The sequence below is a fragment of the Dendrobates tinctorius genome, unplaced genomic scaffold, assembly GCF_039654945.1.
Source record: "Dendrobates tinctorius isolate UK_male_01 unplaced genomic scaffold, ASM3965494v1 ptg000057l, whole genome shotgun sequence".
Classification (NCBI taxonomy): Eukaryota; Metazoa; Chordata; class Amphibia; order Anura; family Dendrobatidae; genus Dendrobates; species Dendrobates tinctorius.
In genome coordinates, this window is record NW_027361725.1 from 7,215,463 (window position 1) to 7,237,125 (window position 21,663).

Sequence of the window (21,663 nt, forward strand, 5' to 3'; positions counted from 1 at the left end):
CTGAGTTGCCGCCATGTGATTGGCTGATTAGAAATTAAGTCTTAACACACAGTTGGACAGGTGTACCTAATAAAGTGGCCAGTGAGTGTATAATATACACTGTGTCCCCTGACTATAGGTATAATATACACTGTGCCCCCTGACTATAGGCATAATATACACTGTGCCCCCTGACTATAGATATAATATACACTGTGCCCCCTGACTATAGGTATAATATACACTGTTCCCTCTGACTGTATGTATAATATACACTGTATCCCCTGACTATAGGTATAATTTACACTGTGCCTCCTTACTATAAATATAATATACACTGTGCCCCCTTACTATAGGTATAATATACACTGTGCCCCCTGACTATAGGTATAATATACACTGTTCCCTCTGACTATATGTACAGTATAATATACACTGTGCCCCCTGACTATAGGTATAATATACACTGTGCCCCCTGACTATATGTATAATATACACTGTGTCCCCTGACTATAGGTATAATATACACTGTATCCCCTGAGTATAGATATAATATACACTGTGTCCCCTGACTATAGGTATAATATACACTGTGTCCCCTGACTATACGTATAATATACACTGTGCCCCCTGACTATAAGTATAATATACACTGTTCCCTCTGACTATATGTATAATATACACAGTATCCCCTGACTATAGATATAATATACACTGTGCCCCCTGACTATATGTATAATATACACTGTGCCCCCTTACTATAGGTATAATATATATAATAGGTATATATAAGTTTATATAGGTATAGGTTTATATAGGATTATAGGTATAATATATACTGTTCCCTCTGACTATATGTATAATATACACTGTTCCCTCTGACTATATGTATAATATACACTGTTCCCTCTGACTATATGTATAATATACACTGTGCCCCCTGACTATAGGTATAATATACACTATGCCCCCTGACTATAGGTATAATATACACTTTTCCCTCTGACTACAAGTATAATATACACTGTGCCCCCTTACGATAGGTATGATAAACACTGACTATACTGTATATATACTGTATTATATGCTGTGCTCCCTGATTATATGAATTATTAATACACTGTGTCCCCCTGAAATATAGGAAAATGCGCAATTTTAACAGTAACGATTGTTTGCTCAATGTTTGTTGTCAAGTTTAACCTCGGTCTTTGGCATCAGTGTGTAAAAGAGCAAACTCCACAGCAGGGAGATAATGGAATTCCTTATCTACTCTTTTAAAACAGATCAAAGTTCAGGCTCCTTTTCTGCTCTTGCTATTTGTATAGAGAAACAATAGAAATATTGAGGAAATATCTCTATATATAAAACTGAATGTGTGTGTATAACCAACCAATCACGAAGCATCTTTCATTTCACAAGAGAAGTTCAAAAGAAGCTGAGCTGTGATTGGATGCTATGAGCAACAGTTTTCCTTGCAAGCAATCACTAAGCATCTCTCATTTCACCAGAGCTGGGTAAAAGAAGCTGAGCTGTGATTGCTTGCTATGAGCAAGTTTTCCCACTTGACAACACCTCAGCAGACACTGACATAGAATCATAGAATCGTAGATTTGGGAGGGACCTCCTGGGCCATCTGGTCCAACCCCCTGCTCAAAGCAGGATTTGCTAAATCATCCCAGACAGATGTCTGTCCAGCCTCTGTTTGAAGACTTCCATTGAAGGAGAACTCACCACTTCTCGTGGCAGCCTGTTCCACTCATTGATCACTCTAACTGTCAAAAAGTTTTTTCTAATATCTAATCTGTCTCTCCTCCCATTCAGTTTCATCCCATTGCTTCTAGTCTTTCCTTGTGCAAATGAGAATAAAGTTGATCCTTCTACAATGTGACAGCCCTTTAGATATTTGTAAACAGCTATTAAGTCTCCTTTCAGTCTTCTCTTTTGCAAACTAAACAATCCCAAATCCTGCAACCTTTCCTCATAAGACAGGGTTTGCAGACCGGTCACCATTCTGGTCGCTCTTTTCTGAACTTGCTCCAGTTTGTTGATGTCTTTTATAAATGTGGTGCCCAAAACTGGACACTGTATTCCAGATGAGGTCTGACCAAAGAGGAGTAGAGGGAGATAATGACTTCACGTGATCTAGACTGTATGCTTCCGTTAATACATCTTAGAATTGCATTTGCCTTTTTTGCTGCTGCATCACACTGTTGACTCATATTCAGTCTGTGATCTATTAGTATACCCAAGTCTTTTTCACATGTGCTGTTGCTTAGGCCTATTCCTCCCATTCTGTATATGCTTTTTTCATTTTTATTGCCCAGATGTAGTACTTTGCATTTTTCCCTGTTAAAAACCATTCTGTTAGTTGCTGCCCACTTCTCCAGTTTATTTATATCTTTTTGAATCCTCTCTCTCTCTTCTCTAGTATTAGCTATCCCTCCTAGCTTTGTGTCATCAGCAAATTTAATCAGTTTACCCTCAATTCCTTCATCTAAATCGTTGATAAAAATGTTGAACAATACAGGGCCCAGGACAGAGCCCTGTGGTACCCCACTTAAGACATTCTTCCAACTGGATGTGCAGCCATTGACGACCACTCTTTGGGTCCGATCACTAAGCCAGTTATGGGAGAAATCTAGCATCCCCGGGAGCATAAGCTCCCAGCCATTGTCTGCCCCCCAGAAAGGAGCAGAGCACATGACAGAAATGAATCACCCCCTCCCGTGCATCATTGGTATGCAAGTTAGGGCAAATCCACTCAGCGTTTTGGTTCTGACCCCAGGCCTTTCTTACAGGGATCTCCAGTATGGAAGTTAGGACCGTTCCACTCAGCTCTGTGGTTCTGACTCCAGGGTCTCTTAAAGGGATCATTGGTATGCAAGTTAGAGCAAATCGACTCAGCGTTTTGGTACTGACCCCAGGCCTCTCTTAAAGGAGTCTCCGGTATGGAATGCAAGGTAAATCCATCCAGTCCATTGGTACTGACCCCATGCCTCTCTTAAAGGGATCTCCTATATGGAAGTCAGGGCAGTTGCCTTCAAAAGCTCTGGTACTGACCCCAGGCTCTCTTAAAGGGATCCCCGGTATGGAAGTTAGGGCAAATCCAATCTGCACTTTGGTACTGACCCCAGCCCTCTCTTAAAGGGATCTCCTGTACGGAAGTTAGGGCAAATCCCTCAGCGCTCTGATTCTGACCCCAGGGTTCTATTAAAGGGATCCTCGGTATAGAAAGTCAGGGCAATTGCCTTCAAATGCTATGGTACTGACCCCAGGCCTCTCTTAAAGGGATCTCCTGTATGGAAGTTAGGGCAAATCCCTCAGCACTTTGATTCTGACCCCAGGGTTCTATTAAAGGGATCATTGGTATGCAAGTCAGGGCAAATCCACTCAGCGCTCTGGTTCTGATCCCAGGTTTTCTTAAAGGGATCTCCGGTATGGAAGTTAGGACTGTTCCACTCAGCGCTCTGGTTCTAACGGGATGATGTGGGATATTAGTGATAGTAGTCCGGTGGCTCTGGCTGATGGGATGATGTGGGATATTAGGGGTAGTAGTCCGGTGGCTCTGGCTGACGGGATGATGTGGGATATTAGGGGTAGTAGTCTGGCGGCTGTGATGGGATGATGTGGGATATTAGTGGTAGTTGTCCGGTGGCTTTGGCTGACAGGATGATGTGGGATATTAGGGGTAGTAGACCAGTGGCTCTGGCTGACGGGATGATGTGGGATATTAGTGGTAGTTGTCCGGTGGCTTTGGCTGACAGGATGATGTGGGATATTAGGGGTAGTAGCCCGGTGGCTCTGGCTGACGGGATGATGTGGGATATTAGGGGTAGTAGTCCGGTGGCTCATGCTGACAGGATGATGTGGGATATTAGGGGTAGTAGTCCGGTGGCTCTGGCTGATGGGACGATGTGGGATATTAGGGGTAGTAGTCTGGTAGGTCTGGCTGACGGGATGATGTGGGATATTAGGGGTAGTAGTCTGGTTGCTTTGACAGGATGATGTGGGATATTAGGGGTAGTAGTCCGGTGGCTCTGGCTGATGGGATGATGTGGGATATTAGTGGTAGTAGTCCGGTGGCTCTGGCTGATGGGATGATGTGGGATATTAGGGGTAGTAGTCCGGCGGCTGTGATGGGATGATGTGGGATATTAGTGGTAGTTGTCCGGTGGCTTTGGCTGACAGGATGATGTGGGATATTAGGGGTAGTAGTCCGGTGGCTCTGGCTGACGGGATGATGTGGGATATTAGGGGTAGTAGTCTGGTAGCTCTGGCTGATGGGATGATGTGGGACATTAGGGGTAGTAGTCTGGTAGCTCTGGCTGACGGGATGATGTGGGATATTAGGGGTAGTAGTCCGGTGGCTCTGGCTGACGGGATGATGTGGGATATTAGGGGTAGTAGTCCGGTGGCTCTGGCTGATGGGATGATGTGGGATATTAGGGGTAGTAGTCTGGTTGCTTTGACAGGATGATGTGGGATATTAGGGGTAGTAGTCCGGTGGCTCTGGCTGATGGGATGATGTGGGATATTAGTGGTAGTAGTCCGGTGGCTCTGGCTGATGGGATGATGTGGGATATTAGGGGTAGTAGTCCGGTGGCTCATGCTGACAGGATGATGTGGGATATTAGGGGTAGTAGTCCGGTGGCTCTGGCTGACAGGATGATGTGGGATATTAGGGGTAGTAGTCTGGTAGCTCTGGCTGACGGGATGATGTGGGATATTAGGGGTAGTAGTCCGGTGGCTCTGGCTGACGGGATGATGTGGGATATTAGGGGTAGTAGTCTGGTAGCTCTGGCTGATGGGATGATGTGGGATATTAGGGGTAGTAGTCCGGTGGCTCTGGCTGACGGGATGATGTGGGATATTAGGGGTAGTAGTCTGGTAGCTCTGGCTGATGGGATGATGTGGGATATTAGGGGTAGTAGTCCGGTGGCTCTGGCTGACGGGATGATGTGGGATATTATAGTGAATGTGGCTATGTGGAGTGGGCGGGGCAATACACTCAGCTTTATATATATATAGATAAAATCATTTTACTTTGTTATAGCTAACTGTAGTTAGTTACTATGCCCAGGCAGCGCCGGGCTCTTCAGCTAGTAAGACATAAGAATAAAAGTTATTATGTTTTAAAATATTCAGCTACGAATTTCTATAAAAAAAAATTAGGACAGCGGTGTTACGAGTCCCTGAAATATTTTTTGCTCTCAGCAGTACAATTTGTTTAGTTCAAATTTTTAGAATCTTCCTACCTGTGAAAATACTTGTCCAATACAGGTTCGTGGCCCAAGAGAAAACGGAAAGTAAGTGTTTGAATTTGGCCTAATGGTGTAAAGATAATAAAGAAGAAATATCCAGTGCACATCAGCACAATAACAAACAGGTAATTACACAATAAAGACAAAACACGTTTACTAATAATTTACTTATTCAAAATAGAGCTTGAGTAAAGTGAACCCCAGGACATGGTGAGCTGTGACATCACCTATCTACTGTTTATAGAGGTTATCAGTCCTTGTACAGGAGGAGGAGGAAGTAAGCTGTAACATCATCTATTATGGTAGATCCTGGGTTATCTACTGTATATAGTGGTGTTAGCAGTCCTTGTACAGGAGGAAGAGGAGGTGAGCTGTGACATCACCTATTATAGTGGATCCTGTCTTATCTACTGTATATAGAAATGTTATCAGTCACTGTAGAGGAGGAGGAGGTGAATTGTGACATCACCTATTGTGAATGGTGGATGCTGTGTTATCTTCTTTCTATAAAGGTGTTAAGAGGAGGAGGAGGTGAGCTGTGACATCACCTTTTGTGAATGGTGGATCTTGTGTTATCTATTTTATACAGAGGTGTTATCAGTCATTGTACAAGAGGATGAGGAGGTGAGCTGTAACATCACCCTTTGTGAATTGTGGATCTGGTGTTATCTACTGTACTGTATATAGAGGTATTATCAGTCATTTTACAGGAGTAGGAAGACATGAATCACAGTTTTCAAAAAATTATTTTGGTATGAGATCAAAATCCAGAGGCTCACAGTTATCTCATATACCCGTTTAAAACGTTGAAACTTTATTACAAAAATACAAAATAAATGAAACAAAAATAGGTATTGCATCATACCCAAAGGAATGTACACCCTGGGGAGGTGTCTATCCCTACACTGGCCTGTGTGTCCCTTCCTGTCAGCGGAGGTTGGAGCCCTAGGACCTGCGCAATTGGCCCCCCACTCCACGACGGCTCTCCCTGCTAACCCTATAGGACCCTATAGTGGCAGGGATGTGATAAAGAGTTGAAACACTAGGTGAGAAAGAATAAGATGGTTCAGATAAAGTCTTCTTGGCTTATCTTCAAGGATACTGCTCTGCTAGATTAGACTATCAAATTTTGATCGATTATTCTTTCTTTGTCCCTATTCTAAATGAATCTTCTTCATCTTAGTACCTATATTACTGAAGATCTGATATATCTGATATCCTATTCAGGGACTAAGATACTGTTCAGTGAAATCCTCCAGCAGTATAAAGTTTATGGGGACAAACATAATCAGATATAAATTAGCCAATCCAAATCTCTCACCAAGGATGTGACACACAGGTCACTGATAGATTTACCAATACACAGCAAACCCCTATACCTGTGAAAAATTCACCTGAGCCGTATTTAATAGTCAAAAAGTTAAAGCAAATGTCCATAACAATCCATAGTATATAGATATAAATATATGATTTGCATGAAGTCGCACAATTTACAACACACAAGGGTTAGGTAACCCAATCATAAAAAATGAAAAATAAAAGGGGTTGTTCATGACCCCAGATTGGTATAGTTTGCCTGTGTTCATACAGTTCACACCACAAAAGAAGAATTGATTTTTAAACCAGAGCAGCATTAATTCTAGAGGTGGACTCTAGATATAAAGGCTCCATTTGTATGTGATCATACGGTTCATGGCACAAACCCATTCAGTGGCCCCAACCTTAGCTCCAAAAGTTTATCTGATCTGAAATCATACAGTTTATTGCATAAACAAATCGGTACTAAAATGAGCAAAAAAACAAAAATAACTCCAAAAACAAACTCAACGCGTTTCCCCTTTCCGAGGTTCATCAGGAGTAATAAGATGAAATGGAGCACTTAGCTTTTGTGTATAATGATAAGAGATGCAGTTCGATAGCCTGGGACAGTCCCCTCTAATGGTATGATGCCTGAAGCTTGTGATCACTGACTGCCATTTTATAAAGTGCCGAGAATGAATCCGCTGGTATGGCCTGCGTGTCGGCCCATTACTTTACATGCACATCAGCTGATTGTTCGCTGTGCTTTGGGTTCGGGAGGGCAACACAGTGTGTATATCTTAAACTGGAAGTATATCAGCTGGCTTACCGCACGTTGATACTGCCAATGGGACTTGTATGGGCCCTGGAAGCACTACTGCGCATGAGCTGATTATCAGCATCATGCCGCTTTAGAGTGCGCAGGTCCGGAATTGCATCCTCTCTATGCCCATACCCATCTCATATGAGGACTCACTCAATGAACTGCGCATGTCCGGTACACTCTGCATAGCGCTATCCTAACAACAGAGGTGTGCATGTCCGGACATCCAACCATCCATACCCATGGCCAACATAGGATTCCACTAGTGAACTGCGCATGCCTGCCATCTCTATATCGCATGTACGCCATACACGCATAGTAATTTGATAGGCGACAGCAAAGAGTCATACAAGTATCCCATAGGTGTCCAGGGAAAACCAATATTTATCTCCTGGGCATATGTTCTATATGGACATATTAAGTATATTAAATTGGATTATAGAAATAATACGCCCCATATTCAATAGCGATACTTTTGACATCCCATTTATTCTAGTATAACAAGTGATATTTTACACGAACCATCATAGGCTTAGTACTATAGTAGGGATACCTTACAATGGGACAATTTGACTAAATACATGACTCTCGTTTACAAGATATAGTCATTCATATAGCATATGAAGTCTCAAAGCAGACCAGATCACACTTTGTGCTCCAAAATAACAAAAATTCTTTCCAGCACGATATCTGTGGAAACAATAGATATAGTATACCCATAGTAAGGGCAGATATAGCCATGATGGCCACTTCAGGCCAATGATCATGGGGCGGAGAGCAAATAATTTAAAGTCCAATAGGGTAAGGAAGCATTGGAGGCAAAAGATATATATCAGATCATGCCTTTAAAGGAAACAGTTGAATTGTATTTGTTCATTAAGACCCTTTGGAGACACCGTCTCCAACCTATGGATCCACCTTAATTCGGTCATGATCCATGCTGGATTGTGACAGACAAAAGCACTTGTAACCTTTTTTTTTATTTAAGCTGGTTGCTTAAAGTGAGTTTGCGCCCGGTGGCCATTAGGGTCATTGCACTGTGGTGGTTTCAGTTCTAGTTTTGCCCCCGGTGGCCGTTAGGGTCATTGCACTCTGGTTACTTTAGTTTAGTGCACGTGATTATGAAGCAGGTGTGATTGCTGGCTCTTACCTATAAAAGAGTGACAGGTGGTTGCAATCACTGTTGGTGAAATTGGTCATTTCAACCATGCTTGGTGGAGGAAGGATCTAGAGAGAGTTAATGGCAGCTCAGTCAGAGTCCTGGTGTGGAAGGAGCCAGAGAGCAGTTCTTGCAGCTCTGACAAAGCTTGGTGAAGGAGCAGCTAGTCAAGAGGAAAGCTGCATTCTGGTGGTGGACTCTGTTGCTGGGAGCAATAGCAACAGAGCAAAGCTAAGTGGTGTTATCCCTGTTTGTACCTTTCCCTTTTGTGTGTTTCAGTGCAGTGGTGGGATTAGTTTCTGCACCGTCCATTTCACTAGAAAGGGCTAGGTGCAGGGCGAGCTAGGGTTTTTAGGTATCCTGCTCGTCGCCAGGTGCGGAACCTGCATAGGGACTGTTAGGAGTGCAGAGACACTGACTCAGGGGAGTGCAGGAGGTCTCCACGTCCCCGTTCCCTATCGGAGGCCCTCCATTATATCGGTTCCCCTGGTGTTTCCCTTTATTATTTAAATTCGCCTTACTGGAGGCGGTGTATCCAGGGTCACGTGTGTCAGAGAAATTCACCCTGCTGGAGGCAGTGTGTCCAGTCACACGTAACCATCACAAACTCCTTTTGTAGGATTTTCTTATTCCAATCACCACGTCGTATTGATGGAGTGACCACTTCAATGATACAAAAAGAAAATGAGTCCAGATTACCCTGATATACCTCTCTGATGTGCCTGGAAATTGGGGTGTCCCTGGCATGACGTATGTCACCCACATGATCACCGATCCGTCTCCTCAGTTCTCTCTTCGTTTTGCCCACATAATTAAGTGGGCATAAGCATTTAAATAAATAGATCACCCCACTCGCAAAATGTCTGTTCCGATAAACTCTGCCCGTGGATACACTGCAGAACTCTTTCCCAACCTCAATAAACCTACAAAAGGAACAGCCTCCACATCTAAAGGTTCCCACAGACCTTCTATCTAACCAGGTGTTCTTTTTTGGTAATGGAGTATATAGGCTGTGCACTAATTGATCCCCAATGGATCTACCTCTTCTATAGGTAATGGCAGGTTTATCCGGTAAAAAGTCACAGATCTCGCTATCAGCTTTCAAGATTCCCCAATATTTGCTGATTATCCTGCGTACTTCCCATGAACGTCTGTCGTAGTTACCAATAATACGTATAAATTTATCTTTCTCTTTTTGTTTGGGGTGTAAAAGATTACTCCTCGTGCATGACTCTACCTCTTTAAAGGCATCCTTGAGAACCTTCTCTGGATATCCTCTGTCAAGAAACTTACTCTTCAGTTCTTTGGCTTGTTTATAAAAGCCCGATGGTTTTGAGCAGTCTCTCTTGACTCTGAGATACTGTCCTTTGGGGATGCCTTTACATAGACTTAATGGATGGTTGCTCCCCCAATCCAACAAATTGTTGGTTGAGGATGGTTTCCAGAATATTTTGGTCTCCAATGTTCCGTCAACTTCTTTCTGTATGTTAATATCCAGGAAATTGATGGACTTAGAGTCAGCCTCTGAAGTACACTTAAGACCCAGACCATTCTGGTTAAGCTCTTGCAGAAAATTGTTGAAGGAGGAGATGTCCCCCACCCAAAAAATCAAAATGTCGTCTATGTAGCACCCCCAAAATTGTATCTGGGGGCACCACCAGGCCGCCTGATCATCTGCAAAGACGACAGTGTCTTCCCACCAGCCCAGAAGCAAGTTGGCATACATGGGCGCACAAGGGCTGCCCATCACGGTGCCCCTGATACTGGTGGTAGTACACGCCGTCAAATAGGAAATAGTTATGTGTCAACAGAAATTCAAGCAAGGTGCAGATAAACTCATTATGTGCATTGCAATGTATTCCCCTAGACTTCAGGAAATATTCAACTGCTTTCAATCCCATATTGTGGGAAATACTACTATACAAGGCCTCCACATCAATAGAGGCCAAAAGTACATTGTCATCAAGGGACATATCTTCGATCTTGAGTAACAAATCTGAAGTGTCCCTAATATATGAAGGTAGGGCTGTTACAAATTTACGTAGTACTCTGTCTATATAGATACCACAATTTTGAGAAATTGAATGCTGTGACATCACCTATTGTAAATAGTGGATCCTGTGTTAAGTACTGTATATAGGTGTCACCAGTCACTGTACAGGAGGAGGAGGTGAGCTGTGACATCACCTATTGTAAATGTTGGATCCTCTGTTATCTACTGTATTATTATTTTAATTTATATAGCACCATTGATTCCATGGTGCTGTACATGAGAAGGGGTTACATCAAAATACAAACATCACTTACAGTAAATAAACTAGCAATGACAGACTGGCACAGAGGGAAGAGGCCTCTGTCCTTGCGGGCTTATTAGGTGTTATCAGTCATTGTACAGGGGGAGGAGGATTTGATCTGTGACATCACCTATTGTGAATGATGGATCCTCTGTTATCTACTGTATATAGAGGTGTTATCAGTCATTGTACAGGAGGAGAAGGTGAGCTGTGACATCACCTATTGGGAATAGTGGATCCTGTGTTATCCACTGTATATAGAGATGTTATCAGTCATTTTACAGGAGGAGGAAGACATGAGCTGTGACATCACTTATTATGGTGGATCCTGTGTTATTTACTTTATACAGAGGTGTTATCAGTCATTGTACAAGAGGATGAGGAGGTGAGCTGTAACATCACCAATTGTGAATTGTGGATCTGGTGTTATCTATTGTATTTAGGAGGTGTTATCAGTCATTTTACAGGAGGAGGAAGACATGAGCTGTGACATCACCTATTGTAAATAGTGGAACCTGTGTTACGTCCTGTATATAGAGGTGTCACCAGTCACTGTACAGGAGGAGGATTTGATCTGTGTTCATCACCTATTATAAATGGTGGAGCCTGTGTTATCTACTGTATATAGAGGTGTTATCAGTCATTATACTGGAGGGGGAGGAGCTGAAGATTAATTCTATATTGCCTGGAGGGGGAAGAGGTGAGCTGTGACGTCACCTATTATGGTGAATCCTATGTTATCTAGTGTAATGGTAGATCATACATAATATACTGTTTATAGAGGAGAGATGCTAATGAGATGACTGCTGAAAGAGATGTGTGAATCTATTGGACAGTCAGGATGTGTCAGTGTATTAGAAGCCTCAGAATGAGGACTAGAAAATTTCAGGATTTTTTTTTATATAAAAAACCCCCCTCAAAATAATTTACAAATATAAATTTAACATAAAAATTAGATTTTAAACAATAGGTTCCTTTCTGAGGACACATTCCCGTTAAGATGAAAATATATATTTTAATATAGAGCCACACTTACTTAGGGGCATCAGGATGGAATCTATCAGGGTCAAAGTGCAAAGGATCTTTAAAATATTTCTCCATCCGACACATGATATATGTGTTAAACTAGAAATAAAAAGAGATTTTATTATATGATACCATCCTCACACTTATTCTAATTAGCAGTGATAGCATAGCATATTATTTGTAAAATGTCAGGAAGACAGACCAAATTATATTTGTGGCGTTCTGTGAAATCACACCCACCAATTTCCAAAATTAGGGCACCGCTCACAATGGAAGACCACAGAACAAAGAAAGAATGCCACTTTATTATTTCTATCCCTAACTGTATCATCTGTATTTATGGTTTATTAAAGGGGTTTTGGGAAGCACTGGAGAGTATTCTTTATTATGGCATTTTTCAGCATTTAGTGTATATTTGAAATGTTTTTATTGTCATTTAAGTGGCACTATCCCAGTGGGGCATCTTTATGGGAGTCTAAGGAAAAAATGGAAAAAAAAATATGCATCTTGGAAATAAAAGGTAACAGCACAAAAATGGAAATTGGCCATGATCGGAAGGGACAAACCCTTAAACACATTTAGATACTATTCTTACTACATCTAGGACATACCAAAAGACCATTTTTACTTAGCATTGATAGTAAATTAGGTATATAAATTGAGATATTAGGACAAGCACTGAGTATTGCCTCTCTTTGTACACTAAATATGTAATATGGCACGAGGAAAGTTTTTTTTAAAGTGATAAACTTTACAATCTTATGTTTTTCGCTTACCATTACATTAGATCCAGCAGGAATTCTCACTCCTTCAACAACTATTTCCTCTACTGAAAGCCTTGATGTTCCTGGTGCTGTTGGGTACAATCTCAAGGATTCTTTTAAAACCTATAAAAGGAATATAATGAGAGACTCATATAAACCCTTTACAAACAGCAATGTCCTCATTTATCCTTTTATTTATCACTGTCTCGTGTAGCAAAAAGAACACACCCCACTTGTAAAATACTGACCTTATCCATTACTTGAACAGGAATATGTATATTGATTGTAAGCTCACAAGGACAAAAATTAATAAGTACCTGGGTCAAATATCGCAGTTTCTTAAGATCTTCAAAAGCAACGTCTCGTTTAGAGCCAATAACTTCATCCACCTCAGCCTGGGCCCTTAGGAATCAGAAAATTCATGAGAATTATGAAAAAGTCACCCTCGTCAAGCTGATTTTACAGTCTGTGAACATTACCTACAGAGAGGTGGATGTCTTTTAGTTAAATCAGAAACAAATTTTGACAATTGGGATGAATCTGACATAAACATAACTTGGAGACTGTGCTGACTCCCAATGGGTCACTAAAATACTGGTCATAAGGATTGTAACAAAGTGTCCCTGTGTAGACTGACGAGCAAAAGATTAACAATGTCTTGAACTTTCGATTTTCAGACTCCATATTTCACCATCTACTACCATTTTGAATGTGAGACTACCATCATTTTATAGACAATCATCTTGGCTATCTCTTACATAAATTTGACTTGCAACTATTTAGCATATGATTAGTTATGCAAATTCTTGTCATGTCACTACATTGCTGCTGCTTTGTTCCTAGATATCAAAATTATTTTTTTTATTATTATTTTGTTAGTATTTTATAAAACCACATTTGGCTTTCAATACTTCCTGAATCCTTCTAGACATGCTCTTGATCAGATTCACTGATATCTGATCCCAGGTCTCTTCTCAAAGTTGGTGCATACTGTTCGACTCACTTGGATATGTATACAGTGTTTTCTTCAACTCTACTCAGATCACCCATTCCCAATTTTCCACTGTCCAGTTTTTGTACTTTTTTACCAACTTGAGCAAACACTTCCTATGTATAAACCAGGGACCCTTACAACAATATATGGATATAGATATGCATAAAAACTAAACCTTTAATGAAACGTAAATAGTAGACAATACAACCACACAAATACAAACAACCGTGTCACCTATTGTACCCTACTATGTGGTCCTGATATCAAAGCTGCCTAACAACGGAGGTTGGCACCCTAAACACAATCGAGATTGGTGCCCCCGTTCCACGGCGGCTGTACCCTAAAACTCCTAGATGGCCCCGAATGTGTGCCACGAATAGTCAATCAGTTATTCAGAAAAGGAGTGTACAGGGGTTGCCAAGTAGGTAGCTGAGTAGGCAACAATAGAAAAAGTGCAAAAATAGTGCAAAGAAGACAAGACAAAAAGTGACAAGTGCATTTAGAGTATCTCATTATCTGTCCCCTATATCTGAATACCTTCCTGTCAGCGGAGGTTGGCACCCTGCTGGTCAGCGGAATGGCGCCCCCGCTCCACGACGGCTTACCCTGGAAATACCCTGATATAATCTTAGATACAACATCGGGTAGCAAAACCATACATATGGAAGGACAAGTGATCCTTATAACATCAATATAAAAAACATTGTTGATAACAAATAGAGGGATACTCAGAATTTTGATGTAAGATAGGCAAAAACCTCAACGCGTTCCTCCCAACAGGATCATCAGGAGCTAGATAGATAGTCTACTATTTAGGCTTCATTAAAGGTTTAGTTTTTATGCATATCTATATCCATAAATTGTTGTAAGGGTCCCTGGTTTATACAAGTGAAGTTGTTTGACCTTACTGAGGTTAATTTGTTTTGAAAACTTACAAACACTTCTTATGACAATATTGAAGTTCAGGCTTCTTCACCTTTTTTCAGGCCACCATTTCAGACTTGTGTAATGTGCGTCACATGGTGCTTGCATGATTGGGATCTAGCTATTACGAAGCATATGAGCCATCTCCACTGCCGTGTTTGCTGCGCCAGAACTGATAGAACTTGTGTTAAGTTGACTTGTTGACTGATGTTTTACCTGGACATTCACCACTTGGCTTTTAAATGGATAGACAGACGTAATTTCATATTCTAACACGATGAACAGTCTACAACCCAAATCCTGGAGTAGGCAGTGAAGGCCATGTCTCATTCTCTCCTAAGAGGAAGAGGTCAGTCAGGGAAGAGCAAGAGGGAACGGTGGCGGGCCTCAGGAAAGCTGGGTTGCCGGACAGGGAGTCCCTAGTGGCAACAGAAGTTGTTGAGGTGGGGACAGTTTTGGCATATCGGAGACAGGACCTTGAAGTGTACTGTTTAACGGGAACATCGACGGTAGAGGGCTCTGCCTCGTCTTGTATGTCGTAGCTGTATGTTTCTGAACTATTGTACATTATTTTGATCAAAATTATGTTTAATAAATACTCTTATTATTATTATTACCTTTATGCATTATTTGCAGTATATTTTTTACTTTTTAGTTCAGGACATTTGTGTTTTTTGCTTTTTATGTTTCTGAACTATATAGTAAAACCGAACCTGTTGAATCGGACTTAAGGTCTCCTGGTGTGTGTTTTACTAATTCTATTCCTAAGAACAGAGATGTAGCAGAGGCCACTGGCCTACAAGTATGAGCAGAGTGCAACACCACAACACTCATCAACACTCATGGGAAAATATCTGCGTACAGGGTGAAGAGAAGTCAAAACCGGACCACAGCATCAGCCCTGATCCCCCCTTTAAGTGGCGGTGCGTGCAGCGTCAGAGCAGAAAAAACGGTGGACCTATAACCTTAAAGGCGAACAAGATGGTGGACAGGGATACGATCTCCAAGATGGTGGACGGCAGCGTGAGTCCCAAGATGGTGATGGCTGGTGGTCTGAAGCAGAGAGGTCCGACCCATCGTGGGAGTGGATGTCTGAACTCATGAAGATAAAGTGCCCAGCCCACTGGAGTGATAATCTCAAGGAGGAGGTGTGCCAGAGAAAAGCTCCAATCAAGAATAGGTGAGACGCAATCCAGTAAGCAAAGTAGCCCATCAGGTGAGAGGCGACGAGCGAAGGAGGTGTGTCTGAAGAGAGAGTCACAGGGAATGACAGATGAGGTGGCGGTTGAGTCACTGGCATGGCCCCTGAAAGGGCGGAGAAAATAGGGCGAAAAGTCAGCTGAGAGTAACTGGCAGATGCCAGTTTGTTTACAGCACAGGACCCACAGACGCCCGAGAAGACCCCACAGTGATGGACCACGTAAGCAGCAAAAGCAGAGGAACAGAAGAAATGGAAGTATCCGTCAATGAAAAGATTATCCACCTTACAGTCTCTGGGGCCACAGCAGGCGACACCACTGTCTATATCCATTCAGTGGCAGACGACCCCGCAGCTGAAGGTGTGCCTGTATCATCACAATATCCAGTTACTCTACAGGAGCTGGATGTCTGAGGAAGACCTGGAGCTGGATGCCTGAGGAAGACCAGATGCCGGTACTGGAGAATGTTCCCCCACCAGGTCAGTCTGATCCTGTTAGGCCGACCACATTGCCAGTGAGAAAAGAGACGGTGGAAGAGAGGGAAGCAGCTAAACCTGCACTCATTCCCTAAAAGAAGGCTCCATCCAAGAGGTTCAACTGGAATGAGGGGAGGCAGGACACCTCAACTCCTGTGAGGTCGATATCAAGGGGAATCCTATGGCTGCAGGATATGCCCAACGTCGTTGAGGAGTGGATGAGGACAGAATCGCTGGCCTGGGAGTGGCTCACAGGGCTGAAGCGAGACCTGTTCGAGGAAAAGTGCACAGAGGGCCGGGTGGTAGATTTTAACTACATCAAGGGCTTTGGTTTCATAAAGAGCAACTGACAGGTGATGAGGTGCTTGTTAACTGGGTTAAGGTGAAGAAGGACACTTTGCCATACTGCCTACACAGTCTTTATGCAGGTGAGAAAATCCTGTTCTGCAAAGTGTGGTGCCTCAAAGGCTGGTACGTGTTGGGGTAACCCACTCCGCGACCTGTAAAGAAGTTGAAAAATGGAAGGAGGAGGAAGATGTCGAAAGGCAACACCAGCACCAGTGCTACAACCTACAATTTGAACCCATGTTCCCGGGAGCAGAAGGGAGACATGCAATAGTGCCGCAAATAGGATGCAGGTACCCAGACTCCCGTTCGGGCCAAGGAAAAGAAGAAGAAACGTCCTGGTGCCAAAATATCCCATGTAATATTTGCCTTTCAGGGAACACCTAAGCACAGGTGTTACTAACTAGGACAGGTCTGCTGCAGGATGACCATGGGAAGTGGCAGTATACTGAACAGCCATACAGCTGGAACCCAACTCCATCTCCAGACTCCTTGGCAGCCTGGAAAATAAGGGTGTTTGATTTCCACGTCTATCCAAGAGTTTCCTTCCATAAAGGCTGTGGTCGCAAACACTTTTCAAAATACTTTAAAATAACAAACAGTACAAGGCAAGGCTACCCCTTTTCCCCTTTATTGTTTACTATCATTATGGAACCTCTGGCGGAAACTATAAGAGCTAATAGTTTTATTAAAGGCATTTATGCAAGTAACAGACAGCATAAGATTGGCCTTTGTGCCTTTGTGTAGATGACACCATAGTCACATTAACAGATCCAATTGGCTCCCTGCGGAAACCAAAAAAATATTAGAACTTTTCTCTCATATATCATACTACAAAATAGGCCTTATTGTCCTTAAGTAAGGGTCACTCGGACCCAGGAGAATCCAACTCCTCAAGGAGTTTCCCTCAGTGGTTCAAGTTTGGTGGTCCGTTGCTGCTTTTTGCTTGTTGCCCAGTTAAAAGAACATGGACATTCGTTCCATGGTCCCAACCCAGTGTGACCCAGAAACAGAAAGAGAAATGGCGGTGTGCACAGGAGAAGAAAAGGGTAAGGGTAAGAATTAAGACTGTTGAATTTCATTGAAGTATGCAATAATTTTGTGTTCTTAAGTTTGCAGAGTTCGATATGGTCGAGGACGGCAATCGTTTACTGTGCGAGCATGTAAGAGGGTGAGCAGTAGCTTATGAAGATGTGGTGGCAAGTTGGTTGAATTTGATAAAAGTGTATTGTTTGCATATGTTATGTATACAGTGAAGGAAATAATTACCGTATTTGATCCCTTGCTGATTTTGTAAGTTTTCCCACTGACAAAGGCATGAACAGTTTATAATTTTAAGGGTAGGTTAATTTTAACATTGAGAGATAGAATATCAAAAATAAAATCCAGAAAATCACATTGTATAAATTACAGTCATATGTTAAAGTTTGGGCACCCCTATTAATGTTAACCTTTTTTCTTTATAACAATTTTGGTTTTTGCAACAGCTATTTCAGTTTCATATATCTAATAACTGATGGACTCAGTTATATTTCTGGATTCAAATGAGGTTTATTGTACTTACAGAAAATGTGCAATCTGCATTTTAACAAAATTTGACCGGTGCAAAAGTATAGGCACCTCAACATAAAAGTGACATTAATATTTCGTAGATCCTCCTTTTGCAAAAATAGCAGCCTCTAGTCGCTTCCTGTAGCTATTAATGAGTTCCTGGATCCTGGATGAAGGTATTTGTGACCATTCCTGTTTACAAAACAATTCCAGTTCAGTTAAGTTTGATGGTCACCGAGCATGGACAGCCCGCTTCAAATCATCCCACAGATGTTCAATGATATTCAGGTCTGGGGACTGGGATGGCCATTCCAGAACATTGTAATTGTTCCTCAGCATGAATGCCTGAGTAGATTTGGAGTGGTGTTTTGGATCATTGTCTTGCTGAAATATACATCCCCTGCGTAACTTCATCTTCGTCACTGATTCTTGCACATTATTGTCAAGAATCTGCTGATACTGAGTTGAATCCATGCGACCCTCAACTTTAACAAGATTCCCGGTGTCGGCATTGGCCACACAGCCCCAAAGCATGATGGAACCTCCACAAAATTTTACTGTGGGTAGCAAGTGTTTTTCTTGGAATGCTGTGTTTTTTAGCCTCCATGCATAACGCCTTTTTGTATGACCAAACAACTCAATCTTTGTTTCATCAGTCCACAGGACCTTCTTCCAAAATGTAACTGGCTTGTCCAAATGTGCTTTTGCATACCTCAGGCGACTCTGTTTGTGGCGTTCTTGCAGAAACGGCTTCTTTCGCATCACTCTCCCATACAGATTCTCCTTGTGCAAAGTGCGCTGTATTGTTGACCGATGCACAGTGACACCATCTGCAGCAAGATGATGCTGCAGGTCTTTGGAGGTGGTCTGTGGATTGACCTTGACTGTTCTCACCATTCTCTTCTCTGCCTTTCTGATATTTTTCTTGGCCTGCCACTTCTGGGCTTAACAAGAACTGTACCTGTGTTCTTCCATTTCCTTACTATGTTCCTCACAGTGGAAACTGACAGGTTAAATCTCTGAGACAACTTTTTGTATCCTTCCCCTGAAAAGCTATGTTGAATAATCTTTGTTTTCAGATCATTTGAGAGTTGTTTTGAGGAGCCCATGATGCCACTCTTCATAGGAGAATCAAATAGGAGAACTACTTGCAAGTGGCCACCTTGAATACCTTTTCTCATGATTTGATACACCTGGCTATGAAGTTCAAAGCTCAATGAGGTTACAAAACCAATTTAGTGCTTCAGGAAGTCAGTAAAAAGTAGTCAGGAGTGTTCAAATCAAGAAAATGATAAGGGTGCCCATACTTTTGCACTGGTCAAATTTTGTTTAAATGCAGATTGCACATTTTCTGTTAGTACAATAAACCTCATTTGAATCCAGAAATATAACTGAGTCCATCAGTTATTAGATATATGAAACTGAAATAGCTGTTGCAAAAACCAAAATTGTTATAAAGAAAAAAGGTTAACATTAATAGGGGTGACCAAACTTTTACATATGACTGTATATAAATTTATTTGCATTTTGCAGTGAGAAATAAGTATTTGATCCCCTACCGAACATTAACAGTTCTGTCTCTTACAGACCAGTTAGAATCTCCTAATCAACTCCTTACCTGCATTAAGGACACCTGTCTTACATAGTCACATTTATAAAAGACTCCTGTCCACAGACTCAATTAATCAGTCAGACTCTAACCTCTGCAACATGGGCAAGACCAAAGAGCTTTCTAAGGATGTCAGGGACAAGATCATAGACCTGCGCAAAGCTGGAATGGGCTACAAAACCATAAGTAAGACGCTTGGTGAGACGGAGACAACTGTTGGTGCAATAATAAGAAAATGGAAGAAATACAAAATGACTGTCAATCGACATCGATCTGGGACACCATGCAAAATCTCATTTTGTGAGGTATCCTTGATTATGATTATGAGAAAGGTGAGCGATCAGCCTAAAACTACACGGGGGAACTTGTTAATCATCTTAAGGCAGCTGGGACCACAGTCACCAAGAAAACCATTGGTAACACATTACGCCGTAAAGGTTTAAAATCCTGCAGTGCCCTCAAGGTCCTGTGGCGCCCCTGAGGCTGTCACCACAGAGGTACTGCACCTTCTCCTAAGGTGTAGTGCCCCACCACCTAGGTAAGTTGGGAACTCCTTTCCACACTCCAACACCTGCACCCACACACAGGATAGTTCAGCAATGGACCAGATTGCGGCTCCATGCTTAGAGGATAGCAGAGCACCTTTCGTGGGTCCTTGCTTCGTAACACGAGATGTGCTGAGAGGTGGGTGGAGTTGAGATATATAAAAGGTTGGGAAGGTTTAGAATTACAGTTCAGTCGGACGGGAGGTCAAGGCGGAGGAAGACAGTCAGTCAAGAGAGGCTGAGGACTGGTCTTAGTGGAACGAGCTACCTAGGAGAGGAGAGAGAGGAAGGAGTGCTGCAGCTGCCTCAGTGACCTGAGCCAGCTGGCACGGGAGAGCAACAGAAGGAGAAAGACGTAGAACTGCAACCTAAGCTTCCATAAGAGAGGGAAGGAACAGCGCGGAACGAAGGAGTAGGAGAACAGAGAGTAGTTGTGGGTTGGAAGAGGAACCCTGCCTATAGGTTCTAAGCGCAAGGCCGGGGCACGGTCCCCAAGGTTGTATGGACACTTATGCTTCTGCAGCAGACACCGGTGGAGTAGTCGGCTGTATATGCACTACTCCCATCCAAGACTTGGGACACAACAGCAACTGAATAGAGAGCCGGGACTCCGGATAAAGGGAGTCCCCGAAGTAGGCTACAGCTGTCTGCCGTACAAGGAGAGTTGTTAGGAACATCTGACAGGAGGAACTTCAGAGTACCACGGTACTGGAGCTCTTCACACTAAAAGGCGCAATAGAGGAGTCGTTCAGGAAAGGTACATGTTGGCGGAGTGTTGGAGAGGAGAATCCTGACTTGCCCGGGAGGTTGATTGAGTCTCTGCCCCGGAGGACACGGCACAGAGGCAGGCACCAGTGTGTACCACGAACTGTGAGTAAAGCTTTGGAACTACAAGCCCTGGTGTCTTCCATTCATTTGTGCGCCAACACCGTCAGCACCGCTACATCTGGGTACCAACATTCCTCACACCGCATGTGCCTGTACACTGCCCTGGGGTTACAGCTTCACCTGTGGGGAGCTACACCATCTATGCTGCAACACACCATAAGCCCCAGAGAATCTGCACGCAGCGTTGGCTTAACATCTTGCTTGCCAAACACCACAGGTGGCGTCACGAACTATTCCATTCCATTAACTACATTTCCCCATTACTTGGGCGCCCAGGGCCACGGACCGGGTCACTGCTGCTGTGACACATTCCCCTGACACCGGCCTGGTACCAAGTACCCCACAGCCCTGAGAGGGCGACCCAAATTTGGCGTCACAAACAGGATGGCGAGACCCGATACCATCGGGTTCTGTGCGCCTGAAATTTGTGAGACTTTGAACTTTTGAAAATGTGCAGAAGACCCAATTTAATAGACTGTAAATTGGACATTAGAAATGGCCGCTGGCGCGGAGCAGAAGGGCGTGAA

General features: G+C 42.8%; 1 protein-coding gene across 1 annotated transcript in view; it reads right to left on the minus strand.

Annotated features, from left to right (window-relative positions):
* The window catches only part of LOC141091923 (cholesterol 24-hydroxylase-like), a 71,299-nt gene that overhangs the window by 6,431 nt on the left and 43,205 nt on the right, over nucleotides 1-21,663 (minus strand). Inside the window, exons 11-14 of the mRNA XM_073577709.1 lie at nucleotides 12,923-13,007; nucleotides 12,618-12,728; nucleotides 11,852-11,940; nucleotides 5,235-5,304 (exon numbers count right to left, since the gene is read on the minus strand). Coding sequence (XP_073433810.1) covers nucleotides 5,235-5,304; nucleotides 11,852-11,940; nucleotides 12,618-12,728; nucleotides 12,923-13,007 — 355 coding nt within the window. The remainder of the gene's footprint in view (nucleotides 1-5,234; nucleotides 5,305-11,851; nucleotides 11,941-12,617; nucleotides 12,729-12,922; nucleotides 13,008-21,663) is intronic.